The 23,926-nt window shown below is 30.1% G+C and overlaps 2 protein-coding genes across 2 annotated transcripts in view; both read left to right on the top strand.

Moving 5' to 3' along the window:
• LOC107892161 (sulfite oxidase) overlaps positions 1-2,169 on the top strand; it is a 36,852-nt gene extending 34,683 nt beyond the window's left edge. Inside the window, exons 11-13 of the mRNA XM_016817168.2 lie at positions 505-552; positions 1,240-1,455; positions 1,831-2,169. Of these exons, the coding sequence (XP_016672657.2) occupies positions 505-552; positions 1,240-1,455; positions 1,831-1,947 (381 nt within the window). The 3' untranslated portion in view covers positions 1,948-2,169. The remainder of the gene's footprint in view (positions 1-504; positions 553-1,239; positions 1,456-1,830) is intronic.
• Positions 2,170-2,763: 594 nt separating this feature from the next.
• On the top strand, positions 2,764-22,910 carry LOC121220738 (uncharacterized). Its single transcript, XM_041100174.1, has 3 exons — positions 2,764-2,888; positions 22,040-22,298; positions 22,619-22,910. The coding sequence occupies exons 1-3, from the start codon at positions 2,764-2,766 to the stop codon at positions 22,832-22,834; spliced, it is 600 nt and encodes a 199-aa protein (XP_040956108.1). The 3' UTR covers positions 22,835-22,910.
• Positions 22,911-23,926: the final 1,016 nt, after the last annotated feature.

Below are 23,926 nucleotides of genomic sequence, written 5' to 3'. Positions count from 1 at the left end.
GAAAGGGATTTTATCGAACTCTCCAAATTTTGAGCATTAAACAACAAACATTGACCATAAGGAAATCATGCATATTAAAAAAGTTGTATGTTTTGTAGATAAACTACACCACTTTAGAGTTTACTATATATCTAAGTTTTATATATTACATTATGCACACCCAGACTTGCAAAAACTCACACATATACATATTACGGTTTACTTCACTCTAGCTAGTGCTTTTTTTGCTCCTTGTGTCTGAGGCAATATAAGGGTTCTAGAACCTAGAGTGAGCCTTGTGCCCTTGACAGCACTGCAGTATGGAAACATTGTGTTAACAGAAAAATAAAGATCCAGACAAGCTGTTTTTACATTTTAACTTATACATAAATAAACTGTTAACATAAATCCCTGACCTTTAACCAGTATAGTTTGGGGATTTTTTAATGTTTTGGCCAGATATTTTTACGAACTGAATTTGCTTGAATGTCCTGACTAATATTTAGTTTCTTTGTTGGTTGGCAGTCTGTGATTTGTTCTTTGGAAGATGTGCAGTCAATTAAACCCGGAAAGGTTAGTTCTCCTTGCAATAATTGCTCTATAATGGTGTGAGTGTATGTAAACATGATTATAATCCTATCATTATGAGATTTACTAGCCTTTATTCAGTCATATTTCATCTGGCCTGCATGATTTTAGAATTACAGTCAACTCTATAAAGGTTATTTCTTGTTTATACTTGAGATAATGGTCCAATACACCGGCAATAGAGCTTTTTAACTGCACAAATGGCTTTAAACTGTTGGTGTCTCCATTTATACACTTAAAAAATTATCAATTATTTATAATTAAATAGGCATGGTAATCATATGTCCCTGCTTATGGAGTTAAAAAACCCCACCGATTATATCTGATCATACTTATTAATTGAAGTTCTGTCATATTGTGAGACACTGAGACTATCATGATGAAGTTTTGTCAAATTGTGAGAGAGACTGACTATTATGATCCACACATATCTGGTAGGAGCAAGTTCTTCCTTTGTTCTAAATTTGGACCAATTGGCTTGGATGTACTCCTTTTGTCTCCAAAGTCAACTTAGATTTTGACCAAAAAGAAGTAAACCTCGACCTCATGTGCAAGTTTAGTCTCAATCAATGAACCCTTTACTGTTATATTAAACCTTGTTCTCCAGGGTTCCCCTGCAAACTGAATGCTACTCACAGTTACTTAGATTTTATGCGGTCAAATGTTATGCAGGTAACAATTAGTGGATATGCAGTATCAGGAGGGGGCCGAGGAATCGAGAGAGTTGATGTATCTATTGACGGTGGTAAAACCTGGTTGGAAGCATCTAGATCTCAGAAAACCGGTGTCCCTTACATAGCAGATCACGTAAGCAGTGACAAATGGGCATGGGTGCTTTTTGAGGTCACAGTTGATATCCCATACAGTACTGAGATTGTTGCCAAAGCGGTACATTTCTTTCCGTTTCATATTCACGCTGTTAGAATTTGGAATGCGATGATTAATATACGAGCATTAGTTATATGTTCCACCTGTGGCTCTTGTAAATGTATGTCATCCAAAGTGGCCATTTTTCAACGGCATCTCTTGAACCCTTTCCGGGACAGAAACAGGCCCTTCCAATATTGAACTTCATAGCTGTTAGACCTAACAAACTTAGGCAACATATAATCCTTATCATATCTCCGTGAAACTTTTGTGACATTAGAGTTACATTAGTAGAACCCTAGGATCTTAGTTATAATTGGCCTGTGGCACCACAGAGTTCCGTTGTCTCATCTCAGTTCTTCCATTTCCCATTCATATCTTTTCATTGGTTCGCAGGTGGATTCGGCTGCAAATGTGCAACCTGAAAACGTGCAAGATATTTGGAACCTACGAGGTATTCTCAACACTTCATGGCACCGAGTTCAAGTTCGCGTGGGGCACTCAAATATGTAAATGGAACAGTTAAATAACTTGATTAGCATGCTGAAATATGTGGCTGACTTTTCTTTACCATTGTGTTTTTTGAGAAATAATATCACCTGCTTTAACAATGCTGTTTTTGAGGATTGTCATGTAATCTTGGAAGCTTTAGCTACGTGGTTGCTATTCAATCTTGCATGATTTCAAATTCTGGATTATATCAATGTGACAAACATCAGCCCCTGTTCTTGCTAATCTCGAGGGCCAATTTTTTGCCATCCTCCTATTAGACCCTGTATTTAGCGTAAATTATGGATTTAGCACCTATAATTTGATCAATTTTAGTCTTTGTACATTTCAAATTTTACAATTTTAGTCCTGACTCAATGGTAACAGTTAAATTTGTTTGGTTGAATTATGTCATTAGACTTGTATTATGCATCAAATTACAAATGAAGTTCACGTTCTCCAATTGGATTAATCTTGGTGGTTATATTTTTTTAATTTCAAAATTTTAGTTGTAATGCAAATGACAATTTTTAAATTTATTAACTGACTTTTATGAGTAATATGTGAAAATAACATATATATATATATATAGTATTATACATATGATAATATATTTACACATTAAATTTTAAAAATAACAAAGTTTTAACTTAATGAATTCAATAGTTATCTTTTGATTGGGATTAAAATTTTCAAATTCTAGAAGTATAAACTAAAAATACATAGTATTAAAACCACGTCTAATATTACCTTTGTATCACGACAAGCCATGATTTGGTGCAAAAACATCATAGATCATTGGTGGATAATGAGGTTTCACTGTTTTAAACCAAGTAAACTATGTACAAATTGTCAGCTGTTGTGAAAGAAAGGGGTGATATGTCAGTTGCACATGTGGAGTATGATAAGCAAGGATTTGAAGTTGAGCCACGGAGGAGTACACGTCTGCGTAAGCTTTCTAGAAAGTAGGCTGACTATGAAATGGGTAATATTTGGGAAAGGAGGAATATATGGAAGAGTGAAGTTAGTTATGCTAAGATCTGATAATTTCATTCTCCATTTTCTCATCCCTTTCATTCTTTGATCTCTTTTATTTGGAGTAAAATATTTTTTAATACTACTTGATTGTAGTCCATATATAAGTCATCAAAAGCAAATGCCTATTATATTATGATGTGTAGATGTTTCAAGTCAAATAAAAGTTTCAAAATATGTTCTAGAATTTTTAGAAGTAGATAATACAACTAGAAAAGGTATTTTTTATGCCATTGTAGATTATATAGATAATGATATGATAATGGGTCTAGCATGAAAGGAAAACATCAAAGAGTGCGAAAAAATGTTAATCCTAATCATTTTACACTCCATGTGATTGTTGTAGTCTAAATTAGTACTTTGTGAGACGACTTATCATTATTTTAAAGTTGCATCCTTTTTTGGAGTACTACAACAAATAATACTCATTATTTTCTTCTTCAACGAAAAGATGGAAAATTTATAAGATCATATGCTGAGCCCAAACTTAAATCATTATCACAAATACGTTGGGAAAGTCGTATTGAAAGTGTTAAAACTATAATATTTCAAGCTCCACAAACAAAAGATGTTTTATTGAAATTAATTGAAGTTGGTGATGATTCTAAAGTCAGAAGTGAAGCTGAATGTTTAACAAACTTTTGTTGGGCATAATTATTTGGTATGAAATATTATTTGGTATGAACTTAATTAGCAAAAATTTACTATCTAAAGATATGCAAATTGATGTAGTAATAGAATAATTAAAAGATCATCTTTCATTTTTTTTTTTTGAAAAATATAGGGAAGATGGATTTTAAAATGCTATGGCGTGTCTTAAAGAAATAGCTATTGAGATAGAAATAGAACCTAAATTTTGTGAAAAACGTATTATTTGTAGAAGTAAACAATTTGATGAGAATGTTGAGGATGAAACAATAAATTTTCCTGAAGAATCTTTTAGAATTGATTATTTTTTATACTTAGTAGATCAAACAATTTTTTCTTTCCAAAATAAATTTGAACAATTTAAAATATATGATGGTATTTTTGGTTTTTTATTCAATGTAGAAAAATTAAAGTCACTAGATAATGAAAATCTGAAAGTACGTTGTTTTAATCTTAAAAATTCTTTAAAACATAGATAATGACACTCCAATTGACTACTTAATTATATAAAATGATTTGCTTCCTTTTATATTGGTTATAGAATAATGTTAACTATTCTAGTTTCTGTTGTATTAGTTAAGAGAAATATTCAAAACTAAAATTGACACTGTTTTCAAATTTGGACCGAATTGATAGGTTGAATTGGTAAGATCAAGGGATTGGATTGGTTGATTTATGAACCAGTATGAATAACTTGAATTGATAATTGAATCATTTTTTTCTATTTTTTAATTTTATGATTCTTTTTAATAATTTTTTGAATTAAACCGATTGAACTAATTATCCATCTGTGTTATCAACCAATACGATTGTGTAAACATTGTGTTTAGACGATAATGGCAAATCAACCACAATTTGAAGGCTGTCCGCTAGCAAGAATGCATCTTTTGATGCTGGATTATTGTGGGGAATTTCTTGGTAATTAACATCTCAAATTTCTCAACCACTAGATTAGGTTTTAGAAGTATTGTTTTAGGTATGGTCAATTTGGCCATTGTTTTTGTACCAAGTGCATTAGGTTTATGAGATAAAATAACATTAAAATGAATGGAAATTATTTGGTATATTATTAGTGAATTTTTAGATTTTACAAGTAGGGTAAGAGGATTAATAAGTATATTGTAGGGATATGGTAAATTTTTTAAAAAAAATTTAAAAAAGACACTTGTCAAAATTTTAAAACAGTAGACTATCAGTGTACCAAATACTAAAAAGCTAACTACTTGGTTAATTTCCTTATTTCATATCTTTCTAGAATTTCACAAGCAACAAAAAATAAATAACCTCATTTAATGCTGCTAGTATTAAAATCAAGGACAAACTATGCAATTGTACACCAAATTTTCATAAGTTTTAAGTTTGAGTATTGAAAAATAGAAAATTTTCATTTTAGGCACTGTTGTTAAAAACTTTTCTTATTTTGGACACTCGTTGTTAATTTAATGTCATTATTCACTCATTTTAGCCCCCAACTTTAATAAATTTTCATTTTGATCACTCATTTTCTTTTTAAATTTAATTTTATTTAAAAAAACGCCTTGACTTTTTACAGGAAATTGAGTTATTCAATTGCAAAGATAAAACCTAATTTTTCTTTGTAACTCAATTCTTTGTAAACACTCAACTTTACCGAAAAAACCCAAGTAATTCATCGAAAAAACCCAGGTATTTCCTTTGTTACGAAAAAAATAAAATTAATTTTAAAAGAGGAAAAAAAGGAAATGAAAAACATTTATAAAACCTCAAATTTTCCATATAAAAACTCAGGCCCCTATAGAACCCCAAATTTTTCTCCTTTTACTGGGAAAAGGTTTAAAATCAATTTTAGAAAATAAAAAAAATTAAGAAAATTAAAAAGATAAAATGACTTTTCCTGTAAAGACCCAAGTTTTTCCTATAAAATCCAGTTAATTTCCTGTAAAACCCTAGGTTTTTCTCTTTTATTAAAAAAAATTAAAACTAATTCTAAAAAAGGAAAAATATTAAAGGTAATTAAAGAGATAAATTATTTTTCCATGTAAAAACCTAAGTTTTCCCTTATACACTCAAGTTTTTCTCTTTTACTAAAAAAAAAACCTAAAATTAATTCTATAAAAAGAATTTAAAAGATAAAATAAATGACTAAAACAAAAACTTACTAAAGTTGGGTGACTAAAAGGAATGTACAATAACATTGAATTAACATCGAGTGAACAAAATGAAAACAATTTTTAACAATAGTGCCTAAAATGAAAATGGTTTTTCAAGACGGTGCTTAAAAATAAAAATTTTTATTTATTTGTGTTCAAAAGAAAAAAATTTTAAAATTGAGTGACCAATTGTATAATTTACCCTGAGAAATGAGCCCTTCGCCTCACAATGGTCCCAATTCTTGGAATGATCTAATGTAATCACATTTCACAAATTATTTCAAAATAAAATAAAAAATCCAAAATGAAACTAAATCTTTAGTCGATGGAATAACCTTCAATGAACTAAAAAGATATTCTTGGGAGGTTTAGGTTTAGGTGAGGACGAAAAAGAAAAGGAAAATCAAATGAAAAGAGAGAGAGAGAGAAGGAAAACAGAATAGAAGTAAAAAAGAAAAGAAATTTATAATTTTTTAGAATTAAATTGAAATTGAGATAATATGTAGAGGGTTAATTTCTTTAGAATTACGGCTAAATTGATATAATATATAAATGTTAAGGATTAAATTTGTTATTTTACCATTTTTTAATTTCCAAAATCATCTACAGTTATATGAAATTAAACAAAAATAATAACGCGATAAATTGAAGGATTATTTTATAATTTTTTATAACTAGATAATAATAAAAAACTTAGCATAATTAAATAACTTACAATTTAGTAGACTAACCTTCAACTATATTTAAAATTTAGAGAAATTAATAAATAGCATATAAATATCAATAAAAATATTTTCTAAAATTAAATATTCTGATTAGTAATAAAATTTATAATAATAAATAATAAATTTAAACATTTTTTGAAAATTATCATAAAAATATATCTTATTTAACATCTTATTCTCTTAAATCTCATATAGCCTCTCTTAAATCTTATTCTTTTGTATTGGTAAATCTAACTTAACAATGAGATGGAATCATCAGAATTTCTAAATTTATGACAATCCCTTTTATTATTTAATTAACTAAATTAGTTAAATTATTTTAAACAAAAAAATAATATTTATATAATTAAAATAAATATTATAATATGAATTTATATTATAATGTGATATATTATCTTTAGTACATATTATCTTATAAAAATAATACACATACACTTTTAAGGACATATAATATATCAATTGTTATATAATTAAATTGTGAATGTGCATTTTATGGTATTACAATTATTTTAACATTATGATATTACAATATGTGCATTTTTCTATTAGTGATGTGCAACCTAAACCTTAAACATGTACCTAATTTTATGGTATATTATAATATATACAATTAATATTATATAATTTAGGTATATTAGTTATGTAATATTATAATAACATAATTGTATATGGGTTACATATAAAATTCCATTTGACATGTCGGCTGGAAATACAATTGCCATATGTTAAATTTTACCGGATTGACAAATTTTTTCTTAAGGACCCCCTTCACTAAAAAAGAAGATAAGAAAAGAGAAACAAATGAGGAAGAGTGATTTCTTTGAAATAGGGATTGGTGAGTAAACTTTTTTTGATACGAGTGAGTCTTGTTGATGTAACAAAGGAGTATAGCCTATATACAATTAGTTATAAATTTAAGGTTTAGATTGTATATCGTTTATAATAGAAGAATGCACATTGTAATATCGTAATGTTATGATAATTATGTTACATTCATAGTTTAATATATTATATATCCTTAAACATGTATGTATACTATTTTATATAATATGTACTAAATATAATTATGTGACATTACAAAATAAATTCATACCATTATATTTATTTTAATTATATAAATATTATTTTTTTTAAAATTAACTAATTGAATTGATCAAATAATAAAAGGGATAATCGCAAATATAAAAATTCTATTCACTCCATCTTCTTGTTCAATTAAATTTACAAACAGAAAAATAATAAAATTAAGAGAAGCTACATGATATTTAAGAGAATGAGATGTTAAACGATATATATTTTTCCGATAATTTTTTAAACATATTTAAATTTATTATTAATTATTATATTTTTATTTATATGTTATTTATTAGTTTGAGTAAATTTTAACCAAGGTTGAGGATTAACTTTGATGGTTAAAGTATGATTTTAATTGTTTAAAAGTTATGTGTTTGAATATTATAGGAAGCAAAATTTTATATATTTTGTAACCAATTCAGAGTCAAATATCAGAGTCAGATATCCAAATAACAAATACAGATACGAATATTTGATAGATATTCATATTTAATTCGAATTTGGATTTCGATATTAAAAGTCGGATTGTTTACAAATTCAAAATTTTAGGCAGATCCAAATAATCCAAATTTGTAGATATCCAACCCACTATCATCCTTGTTTACTGACTTTACATTTCTAGAAGCCTAAAGGGATTTAAGTGGTATCACCTCTTGTTGGGTTCAATTTGTATAAGGGCTATTTCATTATTTTTTTTAAAAGTGTTCTTGAAAATTTTAGTTTAAAATTTAAATGTTTTGTATTACTATAAAAAATACTTTTGAGAAATAAAATATTCATTTTACACATGATGTTATAAAGTAAAAAAATAATGCAATTAAATGATGTTAAAGTTCATTAATATTATGATATTTCAATAAAAATATAAGAAAATAATATTATTAATATTTTGATATATAAATATAAATTTTAAATATTTTTGAGCAATTAATACAAATTTTTTGTAATATAAAATATATTTTAAATATTAAAAATAATTATTACAAATTCAAATTTATAATGTTATATATTTGAAATAAATTTCAATAGAAAAATAATTGTAAACCCTGTTGGAACATTTTCAAATATTTATAGTGTTCCAATAACTATAAATGAAAGGGTGTAATTAATCAAAAGTTAAATCTTTTGGTTATTGGTCAAGAGTTATATCACTTGATTTTTTATAAAAAGTTATAACTATTCAAACAATATTACTTGAATAGTTATAATATTAGATGAATAATTATGTGTCTTTTTAAAGATGTTATTATTCATAAAAGACACATATTAAAAGTTGTCTTTATGAAGAGACATGAAAATTCCTATAAATAGGAATGATATTTCATTTGGAAATCATACAAACAAGTTCTAAAAATTCTTTATATCTTTCCTCCATCTTCTAATATTATTAGATTGTTCTATAAAGAGTTTGTAACACCCCTAACCCATACCCGTCGCCGGAACAGGGTTATAGAGCATTACCGGAGTTTACAGATCAAATACAGTAAATTCGTAACATTTACCATTTGTATCCGAAACCAATCATATTCAATCATAATGTCCCTTATATGGGCTCTCGAGACCCAAAATATGCACTTAAAATAAGTCGGGACTAAACCAGGAACTCAGAAATTTTTTTGTGAAATTTTAAAATTTTCCTTAGGTACAGGGGACACATGCTCGTGTGGCCAGGCTATGTGGCACACACGGCCAAGTGACATGCTTGTATCCCAGGCCGTGTGGGCATTCGATGTGAGGCACACGGCCGTGTCCCAGCCCGTGCTCAAAATTAGGGTAGCTACTAAGTTGGGTCACACGGCCAAGCCGCACACTCGTGTGCTAGGCCGTGTGAGCATACTGACTTGCATTAATTAGGTGCAGGGTTTACACGGCCAAGTCATACACCTGTGTGCTAGGTCGTGTGTCACACACGGCTGAGACACTCGCCCGTGTCTTTGCCCGTGCGAAAATACCTGGGCATTCTGTTTTTAAATTTTAAGGATGCAGGGGACACCAAACCACACGCCCATGCGCATGGCCGTGTGTCATACACGGTTGAGACACACGCTTGTGTATCTACCCGTGTGGACGAAAATGGGGCATTTTTAAGGCCATTTTTCTTACCCAAATTTGCCTTCGACCTACAACAACACTTGAATACATTCACCAACCAATTCAAGACATTAAAACCAAGCCAAAACTAATCTTATGCATGATATATTATCACATGTATTTAAGTATTCAAACTTACCTATTTGTATAATCATATAAGTTTATCAAAATTCAATCTATCATACCAAACACATATATATTAAACATGATATAACCTCCTGAACATACATCAAACATGCCATCACTAGCCATTCCAATGGCTAGTTACGACTAACCATATACATGCCATCATTGGCCAATTTAACCTATACATGCCATTATACCAAAATAAGTTTGCTATTTATACCAAAATGAGCTGAAGGATAGTGTAATGATGCTCCGACCGATTTCCAACCTTTACGAGCTTCCGAGCGCTATAAAACAGAGGAAAATAAATAGAGTAAGCATATAATGCTTAGTAAGTTCGTATAACAGGAAATTAACTTACCAATCATGTTCATTTAAAATAAGCAGTCATAGTACATCCAAATCAATAAAATCAATAGCCTAAACACACATAAATCCTCATCAAGCATGTTAGTTATGTAAACTTATATAAATACCAGGGAATATAGATGAGCTCATCAATATACCATTTCCTCATATATGTATCTACCACTCCAAGTATCAAATGAACATATGAGTATCATATTCTAGTATTTCAAATTTCTTTTATAATATTTCATCATGAATTCATATCATTTCATACCGTAACTTTACCGTTAGATCATTTAAAATATCGACGGATACATGGGCAGTACGCTCAAAGTGTACTATACGGTAAGTCCGTCAACTCATATTCAGAAGTGCTTGTAAGAACACATAAACGGAAAGCTTATCCGGGCTAAAACAGGAAGCTCATAAGAGCAATATTTAGGAAGCTCGTGCTAGCCTATAACGGGTAGCTCCGAAGAGCCATTAATCGAGGAGCTCCGGATAGCCATATATCGGGGAGCTCCGGATAGTCATATATCGGGAAGTTCAAGCGAGCCATATCGGGAAGTTCACAAAGAGCCAATTAACGGGAAGCTCACGAAGAGCCATATAATCGGGAAGCTTATAAGAGCTAAGGTGTGTCCACAACACATGTAGGATCACAACCTATCAGGACGCTTCGAAGAACTATAACGGGAAGTTCGCAAGAACCATATAACAAGATGCTCATGAGAGCTAATAACGGGACGCTCTTTCGAGCTATGATGTGTCTGCAACATATACAAGACCACAACCAATACAGGAGCCCTGTATCCAATCGATTTTCATGTATTCAAACGGGATTTAATATTTTTATCGAGTATTTTTTGGATATATGACTAATTTCATAAACATAAAAATTATAAAATTCAATATTCATATATACAATATTTAATTCAAACATATAAATGTACACTATTTAGTTACACGAACTTACCTCGACACTTGTTTGTATACGAGAATCTACTAATCCGATTCTTTTTTTTCCTCAATCCAACTCCTTACTAGGTCTATCCGGATCTATACGAGTAAATTTAAATTAATTTAATAAAATTCATATTCAATTAAAATCAATTCACATTTTAGGAAAAAGTACCATTTTGCCCCTATACTTTTAATTAATTCTGATTTCATCCCTAGGCTCGGAAAATGAAATTCATGCAATTTAATCCTTATTCCAAGCCTAGCCAAATTTTTCATATAACATTTACAGCCCATGTATTTCAAAAAAATCATAAATTTTCCATGATTTTTTCATATTTTCAATCTAGTCCCTAAATCACAATTTCTTAAAAAAATTCTTTATAAAAGTTGTTTATCTATCAACAACCTTTCATTTTCTACCATAAATTTCAAAATTTCAGCATACTCATCCATGGAAAAATTTTAATACTTTGATAACTTTACAAATTGATCCCCAAAATAGCTAGATTAGGTTATTACGATCTTAGAAATATAAAAATTACTAAAAACTAGACAATAATGCTTACCCAATTAAGCCAATTAAGTTTGCTTAAACGATTTTCTCTTAGCTAGGGTTTCCATGTATTTTAATTTGGGGAAGATGATGAAATAAGATGATACTAGTTTATTATCATATTTAATTATTTCAATTTCCAATTTAGTCATTTTCTTTATTCCATTTTCCATGGATGAATCATCATAAATATCTACTAACTTCTCTTAATTGTTTATTTGCCTTATAAGGACCTCAAATTTTAAATTTCGTAGCTATTTAATCCTTCTAGCTACTAGAATTCAACTTTCACATTTTTGCAATTTAGTCTTTTACCCCTAATTAAACATGAAATCAGTAAAATTTTCTTAATGAAATTTTTATATGAATTCTCTACCATAATGCAGACCATGCAATAATATTAAAATAATTTTTCTTTCGGACACAGATTTGTGGTCTCGAAACTACTATTTCGATTTCACCGAAAACGGGTTGTTACAGAGTTACTATAGAATTTGTTTTATAGAAATTGATTTTATTTTTATACATTGCTCAGTGCTCAGTGGACTATTTTCGTCAGTGCAAAACACAAATAGTCATTGGGCTTCATTGTATCCTCGAGGTTCATTTGCTTGAAACTCATTTGCATACCGATTATAGGTGAGGGAGAATAGAACCTTAAAGATAGTGGCTTGATACACACCTTGAAGCCTTGTCCTATTTCTTCATTTTCTATTCGAGTTGTTGCTCGTGTTCCGTTCGTATGTTCGAGATTTTCCTCACCGAAGATTTGTACTAACAATTGTAAGGTTCTACTATCATGATGACTACTACAACACATGAAAGTGGAACACTAAAGGAGTTGGCTTCCAAATTTATCAAACTTGATCAGTTTGATGGTGACAATTCCCGACGATGGCAGAAAAAAAATGCTCTTCTTATTATCAAATTTGAAGATTGCTTATGTTTTGAATACTCAAAGACTGGAAGAGTATGAAAACGAATCTGTTGTTACAACCAGAGAAAGGCAAAAATGAGACAATGTTGATTACTTGTGCATAGGCCACATATTGAATGATTTATCCAATGGTTTGTTCGACACCTAACAAAATGAGGCCAACACTAAGGAATTATTGGACAAATTGGAGACAAGATACATGATTGAAGATGCTACAAGAAAAAAATTTCTTGTTAGTCGTTTCAATAATTATCAAATGATTGGTGGTCGTTCTGTTATGGAACAATTTCATGATATTAAAAAAATGTTGCATCAATTTAAGCAATATGATATGAAAATGGATGAAATTATTGTTGCATCCTCCATTATAGACAAATTTTCTCCATCTTGGAAAGACTTTAAGAAGTCTAAAACATAAGAAAGAGGAAATATCTCTTGAGGCTTTGACAAATCATTTTTTTTATTGAAGAAGAATATCGAAAGCAAGATCAGAACCTAGATTCTAAAAATGCCAAAGTGCATGTTACGAAGGAAGTACAGACAACTAAACCATCTAAGAGAAAATTCAAACAGACTGATAGAGCACCTAAGTTCAAAAAAAAAATGACTCATGCTATCATTTGGTAAGCCAAGATATTTTAAGAATGAATGTTGATTTTTAAATAAGAAACAATCTTCTAAGGTTGATAATAACGAAAAGTTCATTGCCATGATTTTTGAAATTAATATGGCACAAGATGATAATTCATGGTGGATTGATACTGGAGCAACCAAACATGTGTGCAAAGATAAAAACATGTTCACAAAGTTCACGCAATGTGAATATTGCCCGAAGACCAATCATGAGATGATTGTAATCACTTACTCGTTTTACTTGGTTTGTTAATATAATGTATTGCCATTGTTATTTCAGTTACTTTTTCTATGCGTACAAATAAACTAGTTTAATAAAGCCTTGAGAATAATATGATTATTCTTAAAAAGTCTTTAGTCAAGTATCATTATGGACTTGGACAATGATAATGCATTGAGACTAATATCTAGTTTATTGATAACAAAGTGTTGTCATTGACACAGAGATGTCAAAATCGATACATGAGTATGTGTTAGAGAAAAACATACTCGGCTGACTTGTTATGAGTATGATTTTTGGATTATTATGTAATAGTCACAATATTAATCATAGTGATAACTATGTATATGATCCTTAGACTTGAGATCATCATTGTCCCAACATAGTAAGTTGTATATTTTGACACAGTCAAACGTCTACCATAACAGGTTATACTATAAAGACTGATGTTGAGTATGTCGCAATCTATGTAAAGGGATATGATTGATCAAGATAGGATTTATCCCTCATGCATAATGGGAGCAATATCTTAAGCTTCTTGATGGAGTAAGACTAGAAATGCATGGTCATGCTCGAATAAGTTGATATGAGATATCACACTTATTTGTTTATTGTAGTCTACTTAGAATATCAAGAAATATGAGATTGAACTATACAAGTGTGACTATTCCATGACTTATGTCTAATCTAGATATTAAGGATAAAAGGATATAATACATGAAAAAGATTATCACGGAAAGGTTATGTCGAATCACGACTTCTTGTAACATGGGTAGCAATTATGCATTGCTAGATGCCACTCATTGCTCGTAATAGTAGAAACGTTCTAGTATTACTACTAACGTTACAAGAGCCTGCAAGGTCACACCTATAGTTGAAGCGAACAGAATCCAAATACATTTGGTATTGTATTTAGTTGTCACATGAATTAAATTAATTATTGAATTAATTTAATTTGATAGTTAAATATTGAACACATTATATGTACAAGTTTGTTGTACACATATAAATAACATATATAAAATTAATATATGAATTTGATTCATACAAAATATTAATTGAATATAGTTTACCGAAATTATTAATATAAACAATTATAATAATTTTGATCAAAATATAAAAAGACATGAAAATTGATATTCTTTTAGAAATAATATAATTTTTATTTTGACTTTCTATTTGTTTCTTTAAAAATAAGGGAATAATCTCAATTTTTTTTCCTAATATGAGATATCAAAGAAAAAATAAAAGGAATATGAATCCCTGATGTGTTAGGGTTACCTAAAAACACAAACACGCAACTAAAAGGTCTAACAGCCATTCTTGAAAATTCTCTCTGAAAAGTTCAAGAGAATTTTGCTATTTGTTCTTTGATTAGGTGGATTACATAGAAGCAGAGACGTTATCGTTGCATCTTCAAATCAACATCTCCGAAAGAGATCCTATAAACAACCTTACACGTCGTTTTTCATTTTTGAAAGGTATATTTTTTAGCCTTGTTTCAACTTGATTCGTTCCTCATCCATGGATCCATGGTTGATGATCGCTGAAAAAAATTTTCCGCTATGCCACGTGATGTACCGGTGATCCAACAACAGTGTCTTGTACATGGGAAATTTTTCCACCATAGCAATCAAAGTCAAAGGGTCTATTGAACTATAATTCACTTTTGGAAAGGTTTTAACCTTGAATGATGTATATCATGTACCAGAAGTTAGGAAGAATTTAGTGTCTGGAAGTTTGTTAAATAAGTTTGTTTCCAAACTTGTTTTTGAGGCAAATAAGTTTATTCTGTCTAAATGATGAATTTTTGTAGGGAAAGAGTATATGTATGCGGGCATGTTCAAACTCAATATTATTAATAAGAATAAAAATACTACTTCTGCTTATATGGTTGAATCTTCTTATTTATGGCATTATAGATTAGGTCATTTGAATTACAGAAAATTTAATGACATATATAAGTTAGATTTAATTCTCGTTTTTAATAATAATATTGAAAAATACAATACATGTATGTTGACTCAAATTACTAGAAACCCTTACCCTAAGGTTAAAAGGAAAACAAAGTTGTTTGATTTGATAGATATTGTTTTTTGTGACATGCATAATACTCCTACATTAGGTGGAAAGAAATATTTTGTTACTTTTATTGATGATTGTTCTAGTTATTGCTATGTATATTTATTGCATTCAAAAGATGAAACACTTGAAAATTTTAAAGTTTATAAATCTGAAGCTGAACTTTAGTGTGAATCATTTATCAAGAGCTTAAGATCGGATAGAGGTGGAGAATACTATAATCCAAGTTATTTTGAATCCATTGGAATTATTCATCAAGTTTCAGCTCCTTACACACCACAAGAAAATGGTATAGCTGAAAGGAAAAATAGAGTCTTGACTGAAATGGTAAATTCAATGTTATCATATTCAGGTCTTGGAAAAGGTTTTTGGGGAGAAGTTGTTCTAACAGTTTGTCAAATATTGAATAGAGTTCTTAATAAGGAAGCTAAAATAAATTCCTATGAACAATGGAAGAAAAGGAAACTAAACCTTAATTATTTGAAGGTTTGGTGTTGTAGAGCTATTGTCAAAGATCTAACACCTAAACGTAAAAAGTTAGGCGAAAGAGGAGTTGAATGCATATTTATAGGTTCATGGTAATTGAACCAAATGATTCAATTTCAATTAATACTGTTATTGAATCAAGAGATGCTATTTTTATGAAAATAGATTTAATTCTATTTCAAGATAATTACAACCACAACAATTAATTCATTCTTCAAATGAGAATGAGATTCCATTAGAACAAATTGATAATAATGATGAATCTTGTCAAAAATTAAGAAGTAAAATGATTAAAAAAAGGTCAAAGATTTTGGACCAGATTTCATTATGTTCTTTGTAGAAGGAAAATGTGAAAGCATAGACAATAATATACCTTATTGTTATAATTCAGAATTTGATCTTATTACATTTGAAGAGAAAATGAAATCTCAAGACTCTACTTTTTGGAAAGAAGAATTAAATAATGAGATGGATTCAATAATGGGAAATCAAACTTGGATTTTAGTTGATCTTCCATTGGGTTCCAAACCAATAGGTTGTAAATGGATCTTCAAAAAGAAACTGAAGGTCGATGAAACCATTTATAAATTTAAAGCAAGGTTGGTAGCCAAATGTTTTACATAAAAACAAGGTATTGATTATTTTGATACCTATGCTCGAGTAGCAAGAATTTCTACGATTAGACTGTTAATATCACTTACCTCAATTTATAATTTGATTGTTCACCAAATGGATGTTAAAAATGCACTTTTAAATGGTGAATTCGAAGAGGAAGTGTACATGGAACAATAGAAAGGATTTATTGTTCTAGGACAATAGTATAAGGTATGTAAGCTTGTTAAATCTCTATATGGACTTAAACAAGCACCAAAGCAATGACACCAAAAGTTTGACAAGGTTGTTCTAACTAATGACTATAAAATAAATGAATCTGATAAGTGCATATATAGCAAATCTGAAAATGGAAAATGTATCATAATTTGCTTATATGTAGATGACATGCTCATATTGGCACGGATTTGGAACAAATAGAAAACAAAAAGAAATTCTTGTCAAAAAACTTTGCTATGAAGGATATGGATGTAACAAATGTTATTCTTGGGATTAAAATAACCCGAGAGTAAAACACTATAGCTTTATCACAATCACATTACATTGAAAAGTTGCTTAAAAAGTTTGATCTTTTCAATTGTATACCAGTATCTACACCTATGAATCTTCAAATAAAATTAGTATCTAATGCTGGCAGGAAAATTGATCAATTGTAATATGCAAGTCTAATTGGTTGTCTTGTGTACATAATGACTTGTACTAGACCAGATATTGCATATGTTGTTGGGAAATTGAGTAGGTACACAAGTAATCCAAGTAATTTGCATTGATAAGCTTTGAATAGAGTATTTAGGTACTTAAAGAAAACTATTAACTATGAGTTGTGTTATAATGGATATCTTTTAGTTTTAGAAGGGTATTCGGATGCTAGTTGGATTACAAGTTTGGAAGATCATGCTTCTACTAATGGATGGATCTTCATTCTTGGTGGATGAGCCAATTCTTGGGGTTCCAAGAGACAAACATGTATTACTGATTCCACCATGACAGTCGAATTTATTGTATTAGTCGTTGTATCTAAAGAACCAGAATGATTAAGAAATATGCTTTATGATATACCTATATGGCCTAAACCAATTTCACCTATTTCTATCCATTGTGATAATGATACTACTCTAAAAAAAGGTATATAGCCAAGTATATAATGGAAAGTCTAGACACATTGGATTAAGACATAACTATGTCTGACAATTAATCTCTGATGGAGTGATCACTATTAATTATATAAGGTCAAGTGAAAATTTGGCAGATCTTTTGACAAAACACCTTGCTAAAAATGTAGTCAACAAGACCTGAAAAGGGATGAGACTCAAGTCCATTAACTAGAGTCACCCATGATGGAAAATTGACTTAACACTTGGTATAATATCAAGTCTTAAGTTCAATGAGACAAAATACATCGTTAGTATGTGGCTACTAGAACTATAAATAAATTCATCCTAAGATTGAAGTGCTAGGTACACATAATGATAAGGGAAAGGTGAGTAATGTACTCTTAATGGACCCATAAATTAAATATGTTAGAGTGTTATAATTACGGGAACACTCTTGATAGGATCTACCTATGTGAGTGGAAGTGTGGCCGCTTCTAAGAGATCAAGGGCTTGGCTCTTACAACACTCATGAAAAGAGGACACAGACACATGGCCATAGTAGTGTCCCTGGGTACTATGCATTGACCAATATTGAAATCATTGTGTGAGATGTGTTCGGTTAATCAAATGGAATAGCTGGTTCAAAACTTAGTCTACCATGCAATTTCGATTAACTCTAACATGTTTTCACTAAGTGAAGTTTCAATCGTAAGTCACCTTTATTTATGCAAATTGATTTCCAAGAATATCAAAATCTAAAATATTTTGAAAATGTGGGGGAGATTGCTAAAACATTTTCAAATATTGATAGTGTTCCAATAACTATAAATGAAAGGGTGTAATTAATCAAAAGTTAAATCTTTAGGTTATTGGTCAAGAGTTATATCACTTGATTTTTGACAAAAAGTTATAACCATTCAAACAATATTATTTGAATAGTTATAATATTAGATGAATAATTATGTGTCTTTTTAAAAATGTTATTATTCACAAAAGACACCTATTGAAATATGTTTTATGAAAAGACATGGAAATTCCTATAAATAGGAATGATATTTCATTTGGAAATCACACAAGTTCTAAAAATTCTTTCTAACTTTCCTCCATCTTCTAATATTATTAGATTGTTCTATAAAGAGATACTGCAAAAATTCTTTATAGAAATTGATTTTCTTGTTATACATTGCTCAGTGGATTATTTTCGTCAGTGCAAAACACAAATAATAATCGGGCTTCATTGTATCCTCGAGGTTCATTTGCTTGACACTCATTTGCACATCGAGTATAGGTGGGAGCAAATAGAACCTTAAAGATAGTGGCTTGATACACGTCTTGGAGCTTTGTCCTATTTCTTCATTTTCTGTTTGAGTTGTTGTTCATATTCCGTTCGTGTGTTCGAGATTTTTCTCACCGAAGATTTTTACTAACATACCCAATATAAATATTGCATATGGTACATTAGGTTATAAAGGTAAAAGTACCATTGAGGCCCCTGTACTAGGAGTCAGATTATGTTTTAACCCTTCTACTAAAAAAATGGGCAAATTAGTTCTGGTATATTAGATAAAAAAGTAAATTGATCTTTTTGTTAAAAATTTATCCATTTTTGTTGTTAAAAATTCATCATTGTACGTCAACATGAGGTACACATAACAGATCACGTCACTGTTTGGTTATTTTGTCAACCATGCATGTTTTTATTTCTTGTGATTCCAATAGTGTTTTCCACTTCAAAAGTAATTTAAAACCCAAAGGCTTGAAAGCTGATTTCTTTGATGGCAACCACCTGACGTGTCTTCATCTTTTATAGATTGTGATATAACATTACTGTTTCCAACCTTAATATCGGCTCCAGCTTTTCAACTCAATTAATTTGATAAATGATACTTTCACCATCATACCTCAATTGCTTAATTGTTTCAACGACAGTGTTATATCCCTACAATTTACCTTTTAATTCACTTATATTTTGGTATAATGAGAAATTTAATTTTTAATATTTATATTTTTCAAAAATTTAATTTTTATTTTTAAACTAAATTTGATTATTAACTTTTCAAAAAAAAAGTTAAATAATTTTTTTAATAGAAATAATGGTTAAAACATTAACTTTTTAATGATGTTGTCATGACAGCTCATGTGGCAATCCGTTCACGTGTATTTCTTACTGATATAATACTATTTGTCTTATATCTCACATTAAAAATAATTTAAAAATTATAAAATATTTAAAAATCAAAAAATATAAAAAGTTCATAAAATTAAAAAAAATGAAGTACACGTAGATTATTATACAAGTTATCATGTTTAAAAAATTAATGTTTTAATTTATATTCCCGTTAAAAAATAACAATTCGACTCTTTCAAAAAGGTTGATGATAATATTCGACTCCTTTTGATAGGTTAAGGGTAAAATTAAATTAAAAAAACAAATTGACAAATAAAAATGTCTAACAGTAAAAATTATGCCTTATATTTTCTCACACTTCATTCACTAAAAACCTACAAAGATTATCTTACTATTTCTTTTATCAATTTTATACTTTGAACTTTAACCTAAATCCTCATCCCCCATCGCTAATTAATTGGATGAGTTGGATAAATATGGGTTTCATTAATTTAGGGTTTAATTTTTTAAGATTATTTTTGAGTAATAATTTTGGGTTTAGTTCTTGTCTCTTTTCAAGTTCAAATTGTTGACACCATTTTTTTGATGAAAACGGGGTCGACTTGGATTTTAAAAATAAAACGAAAACAGGAGTCGCCACCAATCTTTTTAATGAGGTGTAATCGGGTCACCTCGTAAAACGGTTGTTTTTAATAAACTATTTAGATTTATTAAAACAATGCATTTGGTCTGCGAAAATCAAAGAAATAGGTTCGGGAGTCGGTTACGTACGAGGAAGGATTAGCACCCTCGTAACGCCCAAAATTGGTACCTAGTTGATTACTTAATATCTTGGTGTCGAAAATTAAAAACTCGAAAATAATTTAAAAATACAATCCCTCTTTATATTGTGTTATTTTAAAATTACTCGAATAAATCAAAATGGAAAATGCCCCATTATCTCGAAGTAACAAGATGTCACATCCAGTAAGTTAGGACATGACACCTCGTATTTTTGAGAGTAAGCTTGCCTTTTATTTTTTATTTAAACCTTATTTATTTCAATTTTAAAAGGATATTTGGTTATTTAGGATCAATGCGAGAAAAATCGAAGCTCAGTAAGTTAGGACACGATTTTCTCAAATTTTCTAAATACGAAATATTGCCTTATTTTGAAAGTTTAAAAAGGATATTTGGCTATTTTGGTCGAACGAAAAATCAAAACCCAGCACGTTAGGGCACATTTTCTCGATTTTCCAAACGCCAAACATTGTCTTATTTAGAAAAAAATTTCCTTTTTGATGTAAGGTGTTAATATGCATAGCAAAACAATAATGAATATGATGGCATAAAAACAACACGAGCAATAGCAAAAAAAATAAGATAATAAAAGGGACCAATCAATAACATACAAAGTGACAAATACAAAGGCAAATAAAATCAAATCCTCTTTTCTAAATAATAATGAAAATGTAAATAAATAAATAAATAACGAATAGATGTAAAAAATGTATATACATGAATGTACACAAAATTATGAAAATATAAAAAATCTATGTATGTATATATATTTTAAAATTATCAAATATAAAAATATGTGTAAGGATGTATATGTCTATGAAAAATATGAATGTCTAAAAATATGAGAGTATGTGTATACATGTATATTTTATAATAATAATAATAAAGTACGTACGTATATGTTGAAGAAATGTATGCATGTATATATATGTATGCTTTGAAATTATAAAATATGAAAAAAACAGTTATATGTATATATATATATATATGTATATAACAAAATTTAAAATTTAAAAAATAAGAATCAGTAAATAATAATATTAATGATGAAATATAAGAAAAAAAATAAAAGATAAAAAATAGGGGACATATTTTAAAATGAAATAAAATGATAAAGAAAGACTAAAGTAAAACGCGCATCAAGCAGGAGGGACTGATCGCAAATTATCCCAGCCCCAGCACACAACAATTCAATGCGGACTAAAAAGGAAAATGCTGAACATTCGTGGGGCGAATTTAAAAAGATAACTAAACAAGCAAAGGACTAAATTAAAAAAAATAATAAGGAGGGACCAAGAGCGCAAATAGCCCCTTGAACAGAAACGCGCTGATCTCCCTGGCGGGTCGGGTCGCGCACGCGGGTCGGCCACTCTTGAAACGACGCCGTTTTAATTCTAATATAAATACAATAAATAAATAAATAAAAAACTATTTGTTTCATTTTTTCAAAAGAAAACAGAGGGCTCAGCCTCCCTCTCTCTCGCGGGCTCCTAGTCCGACCGTCGGGCTTCCGGCCAGAGGCCGCCGTGGCCTCTCCGCAAGCGGTGGCCAGGACCACCGAAACGTCGGGTTTTCAACCCGTTTTAGATCTCGCCTGAAGGCCCGACCTTCAATCCCGAAAGACCGAAGGAGAAGAGTCTTTCTCGCCTTCTCTTGGTCTAACTCCGGCGACGAAAAGGAGCCTCCGACGACGGGGCTTACAGCGATTCAGGTGACCCTTCTTCTTCCCCTCTCCCTTTTTTATTTTCTTTTATTAAAAGTTTTTTTAGAACAAATTTGTAAAAAGAAAGAAAAAAAATAATACATAAAATAAATGAATGAGTCGAAAAAAAAGAAGAAAACCGCAACCTTTTGTTCTCTTTTTTTATTTCCAATCTTTGTTATGCTTTTTTTTTACAAAGAAAATCGAAGAAGACCCGAAACCGTCACAAGCTTCGGCCTTTATAGCCGATTTCAAACTCCTAAATCTATTGTGTTTGTCGTTTTTCTTGGATTATTCGTCTGTTGCTTTTTGCTACTTTTGTTTTGTAGGTGTCTGACACGAATGAAGAAGGCCTGGCGCGCATGCGGCGGTTGGCGGCCAGGAGCAGAGGCGTGCGGCTAGGTGTGGCAGGCGAGGAGGCCACCCGAGGCATGCGGCTCCTAGGGTTTCTTTTACTCATTTCTGCTGAAAATGTTAATGTTGTTTGGGCTAGGTTTTTAATTTTTGGGCCCATTTGTGATTGGGTTATTATTTGTATTTTCTAGACTATTTGTATTTGGGTTTTGAGCTTCCGAGTTTTGGGCCCCGGGCAAAATGGCTATTACACAAATGATTTCAAAATTTGATCATCCAAGTTTTGTCATTGGAGTTTTCAAGTTGGGTCATTTTAGGATTTTTGATTGAGCTTGACACTTAAGTTCGAACATTTTGGATTTCATGTCGTTTTGGGTTCAGATCATTATAAGTTCAAATTATTTTCAAGTTTGGTTAGACAAGTTTGAATGATTGGCTTTTTAAACTCAAATCAAGTCTAGTTGAATTGAGATTCAAATCAATCGAGTCATTTGGGCTTCAAGTCAGTTTCTAGGTGATTCGGGTTTTCCATTTGGGCCATTTCAAATTCAAACCATTTTGAATAATTTTTTTTCTTTTGTGTTTGACAACTGGGTTCATATCATTTCAAGTGTAGGTCATTTTAGATTCAATTCATTGTAGATTTGTGTTTGACAACTGGGTTCATATAGTTCATATAGTTAAACAAATTCAAATTACTAATTTTTCATGATGAATTTATTTACATCAAATTCAAATTTAAGTTCGTCAAATTTTATTTCCAAATCAAGTCTGATGATATAAGTCTTTATAAGGGAAAAGCTAGGGAGGAGGAAGTGATGATGCAAAGGAGGTGAGCTCACCTGGAGAGCCAAAGAATGTACAAGAGGAGGGAGAAGGTTGTTGTGAAGGCTAAATGCAGAGAGCAAGTACTCAAAGTTGCTAATGAGGTGGAATATACATTTCTCATCGTCTTGGAGGCTATTTATAGGAAATACCTATTGTTTGGTAAAGGACGTGGCAGGGCGATTACCGTCATGGAGTATGTGAGGGACGTGCATGGTAGGACGCATTCTGTTATTCCTTTTGAGGGATTATAAAATTGTTATACTCAGGTGAATCTCAATGATCCTGAAGAGAGTGTTCATATTTGAAAGAGTACTCACACTAAAAACCGAGTGACTAAACTGTAGTAAGCAAGAAGCCTGATATTTCCTCTATTGATAGATGGTCTCATGCAAGGATAAATTAATAGATGAACGGTGAAGAACCATTTTCAGGCATCCACTAGATGCATTCTAAAA

Source organism: Gossypium hirsutum, chromosome D09 (genome assembly GCF_007990345.1).
Source record: "Gossypium hirsutum isolate 1008001.06 chromosome D09, Gossypium_hirsutum_v2.1, whole genome shotgun sequence".
NCBI classification, from domain to species: domain Eukaryota; kingdom Viridiplantae; phylum Streptophyta; class Magnoliopsida; order Malvales; family Malvaceae; genus Gossypium; species Gossypium hirsutum.
Note: the sequence above shows the minus strand (reverse complement) of the source record. Positions and strands in the feature narration are given on the sequence as shown.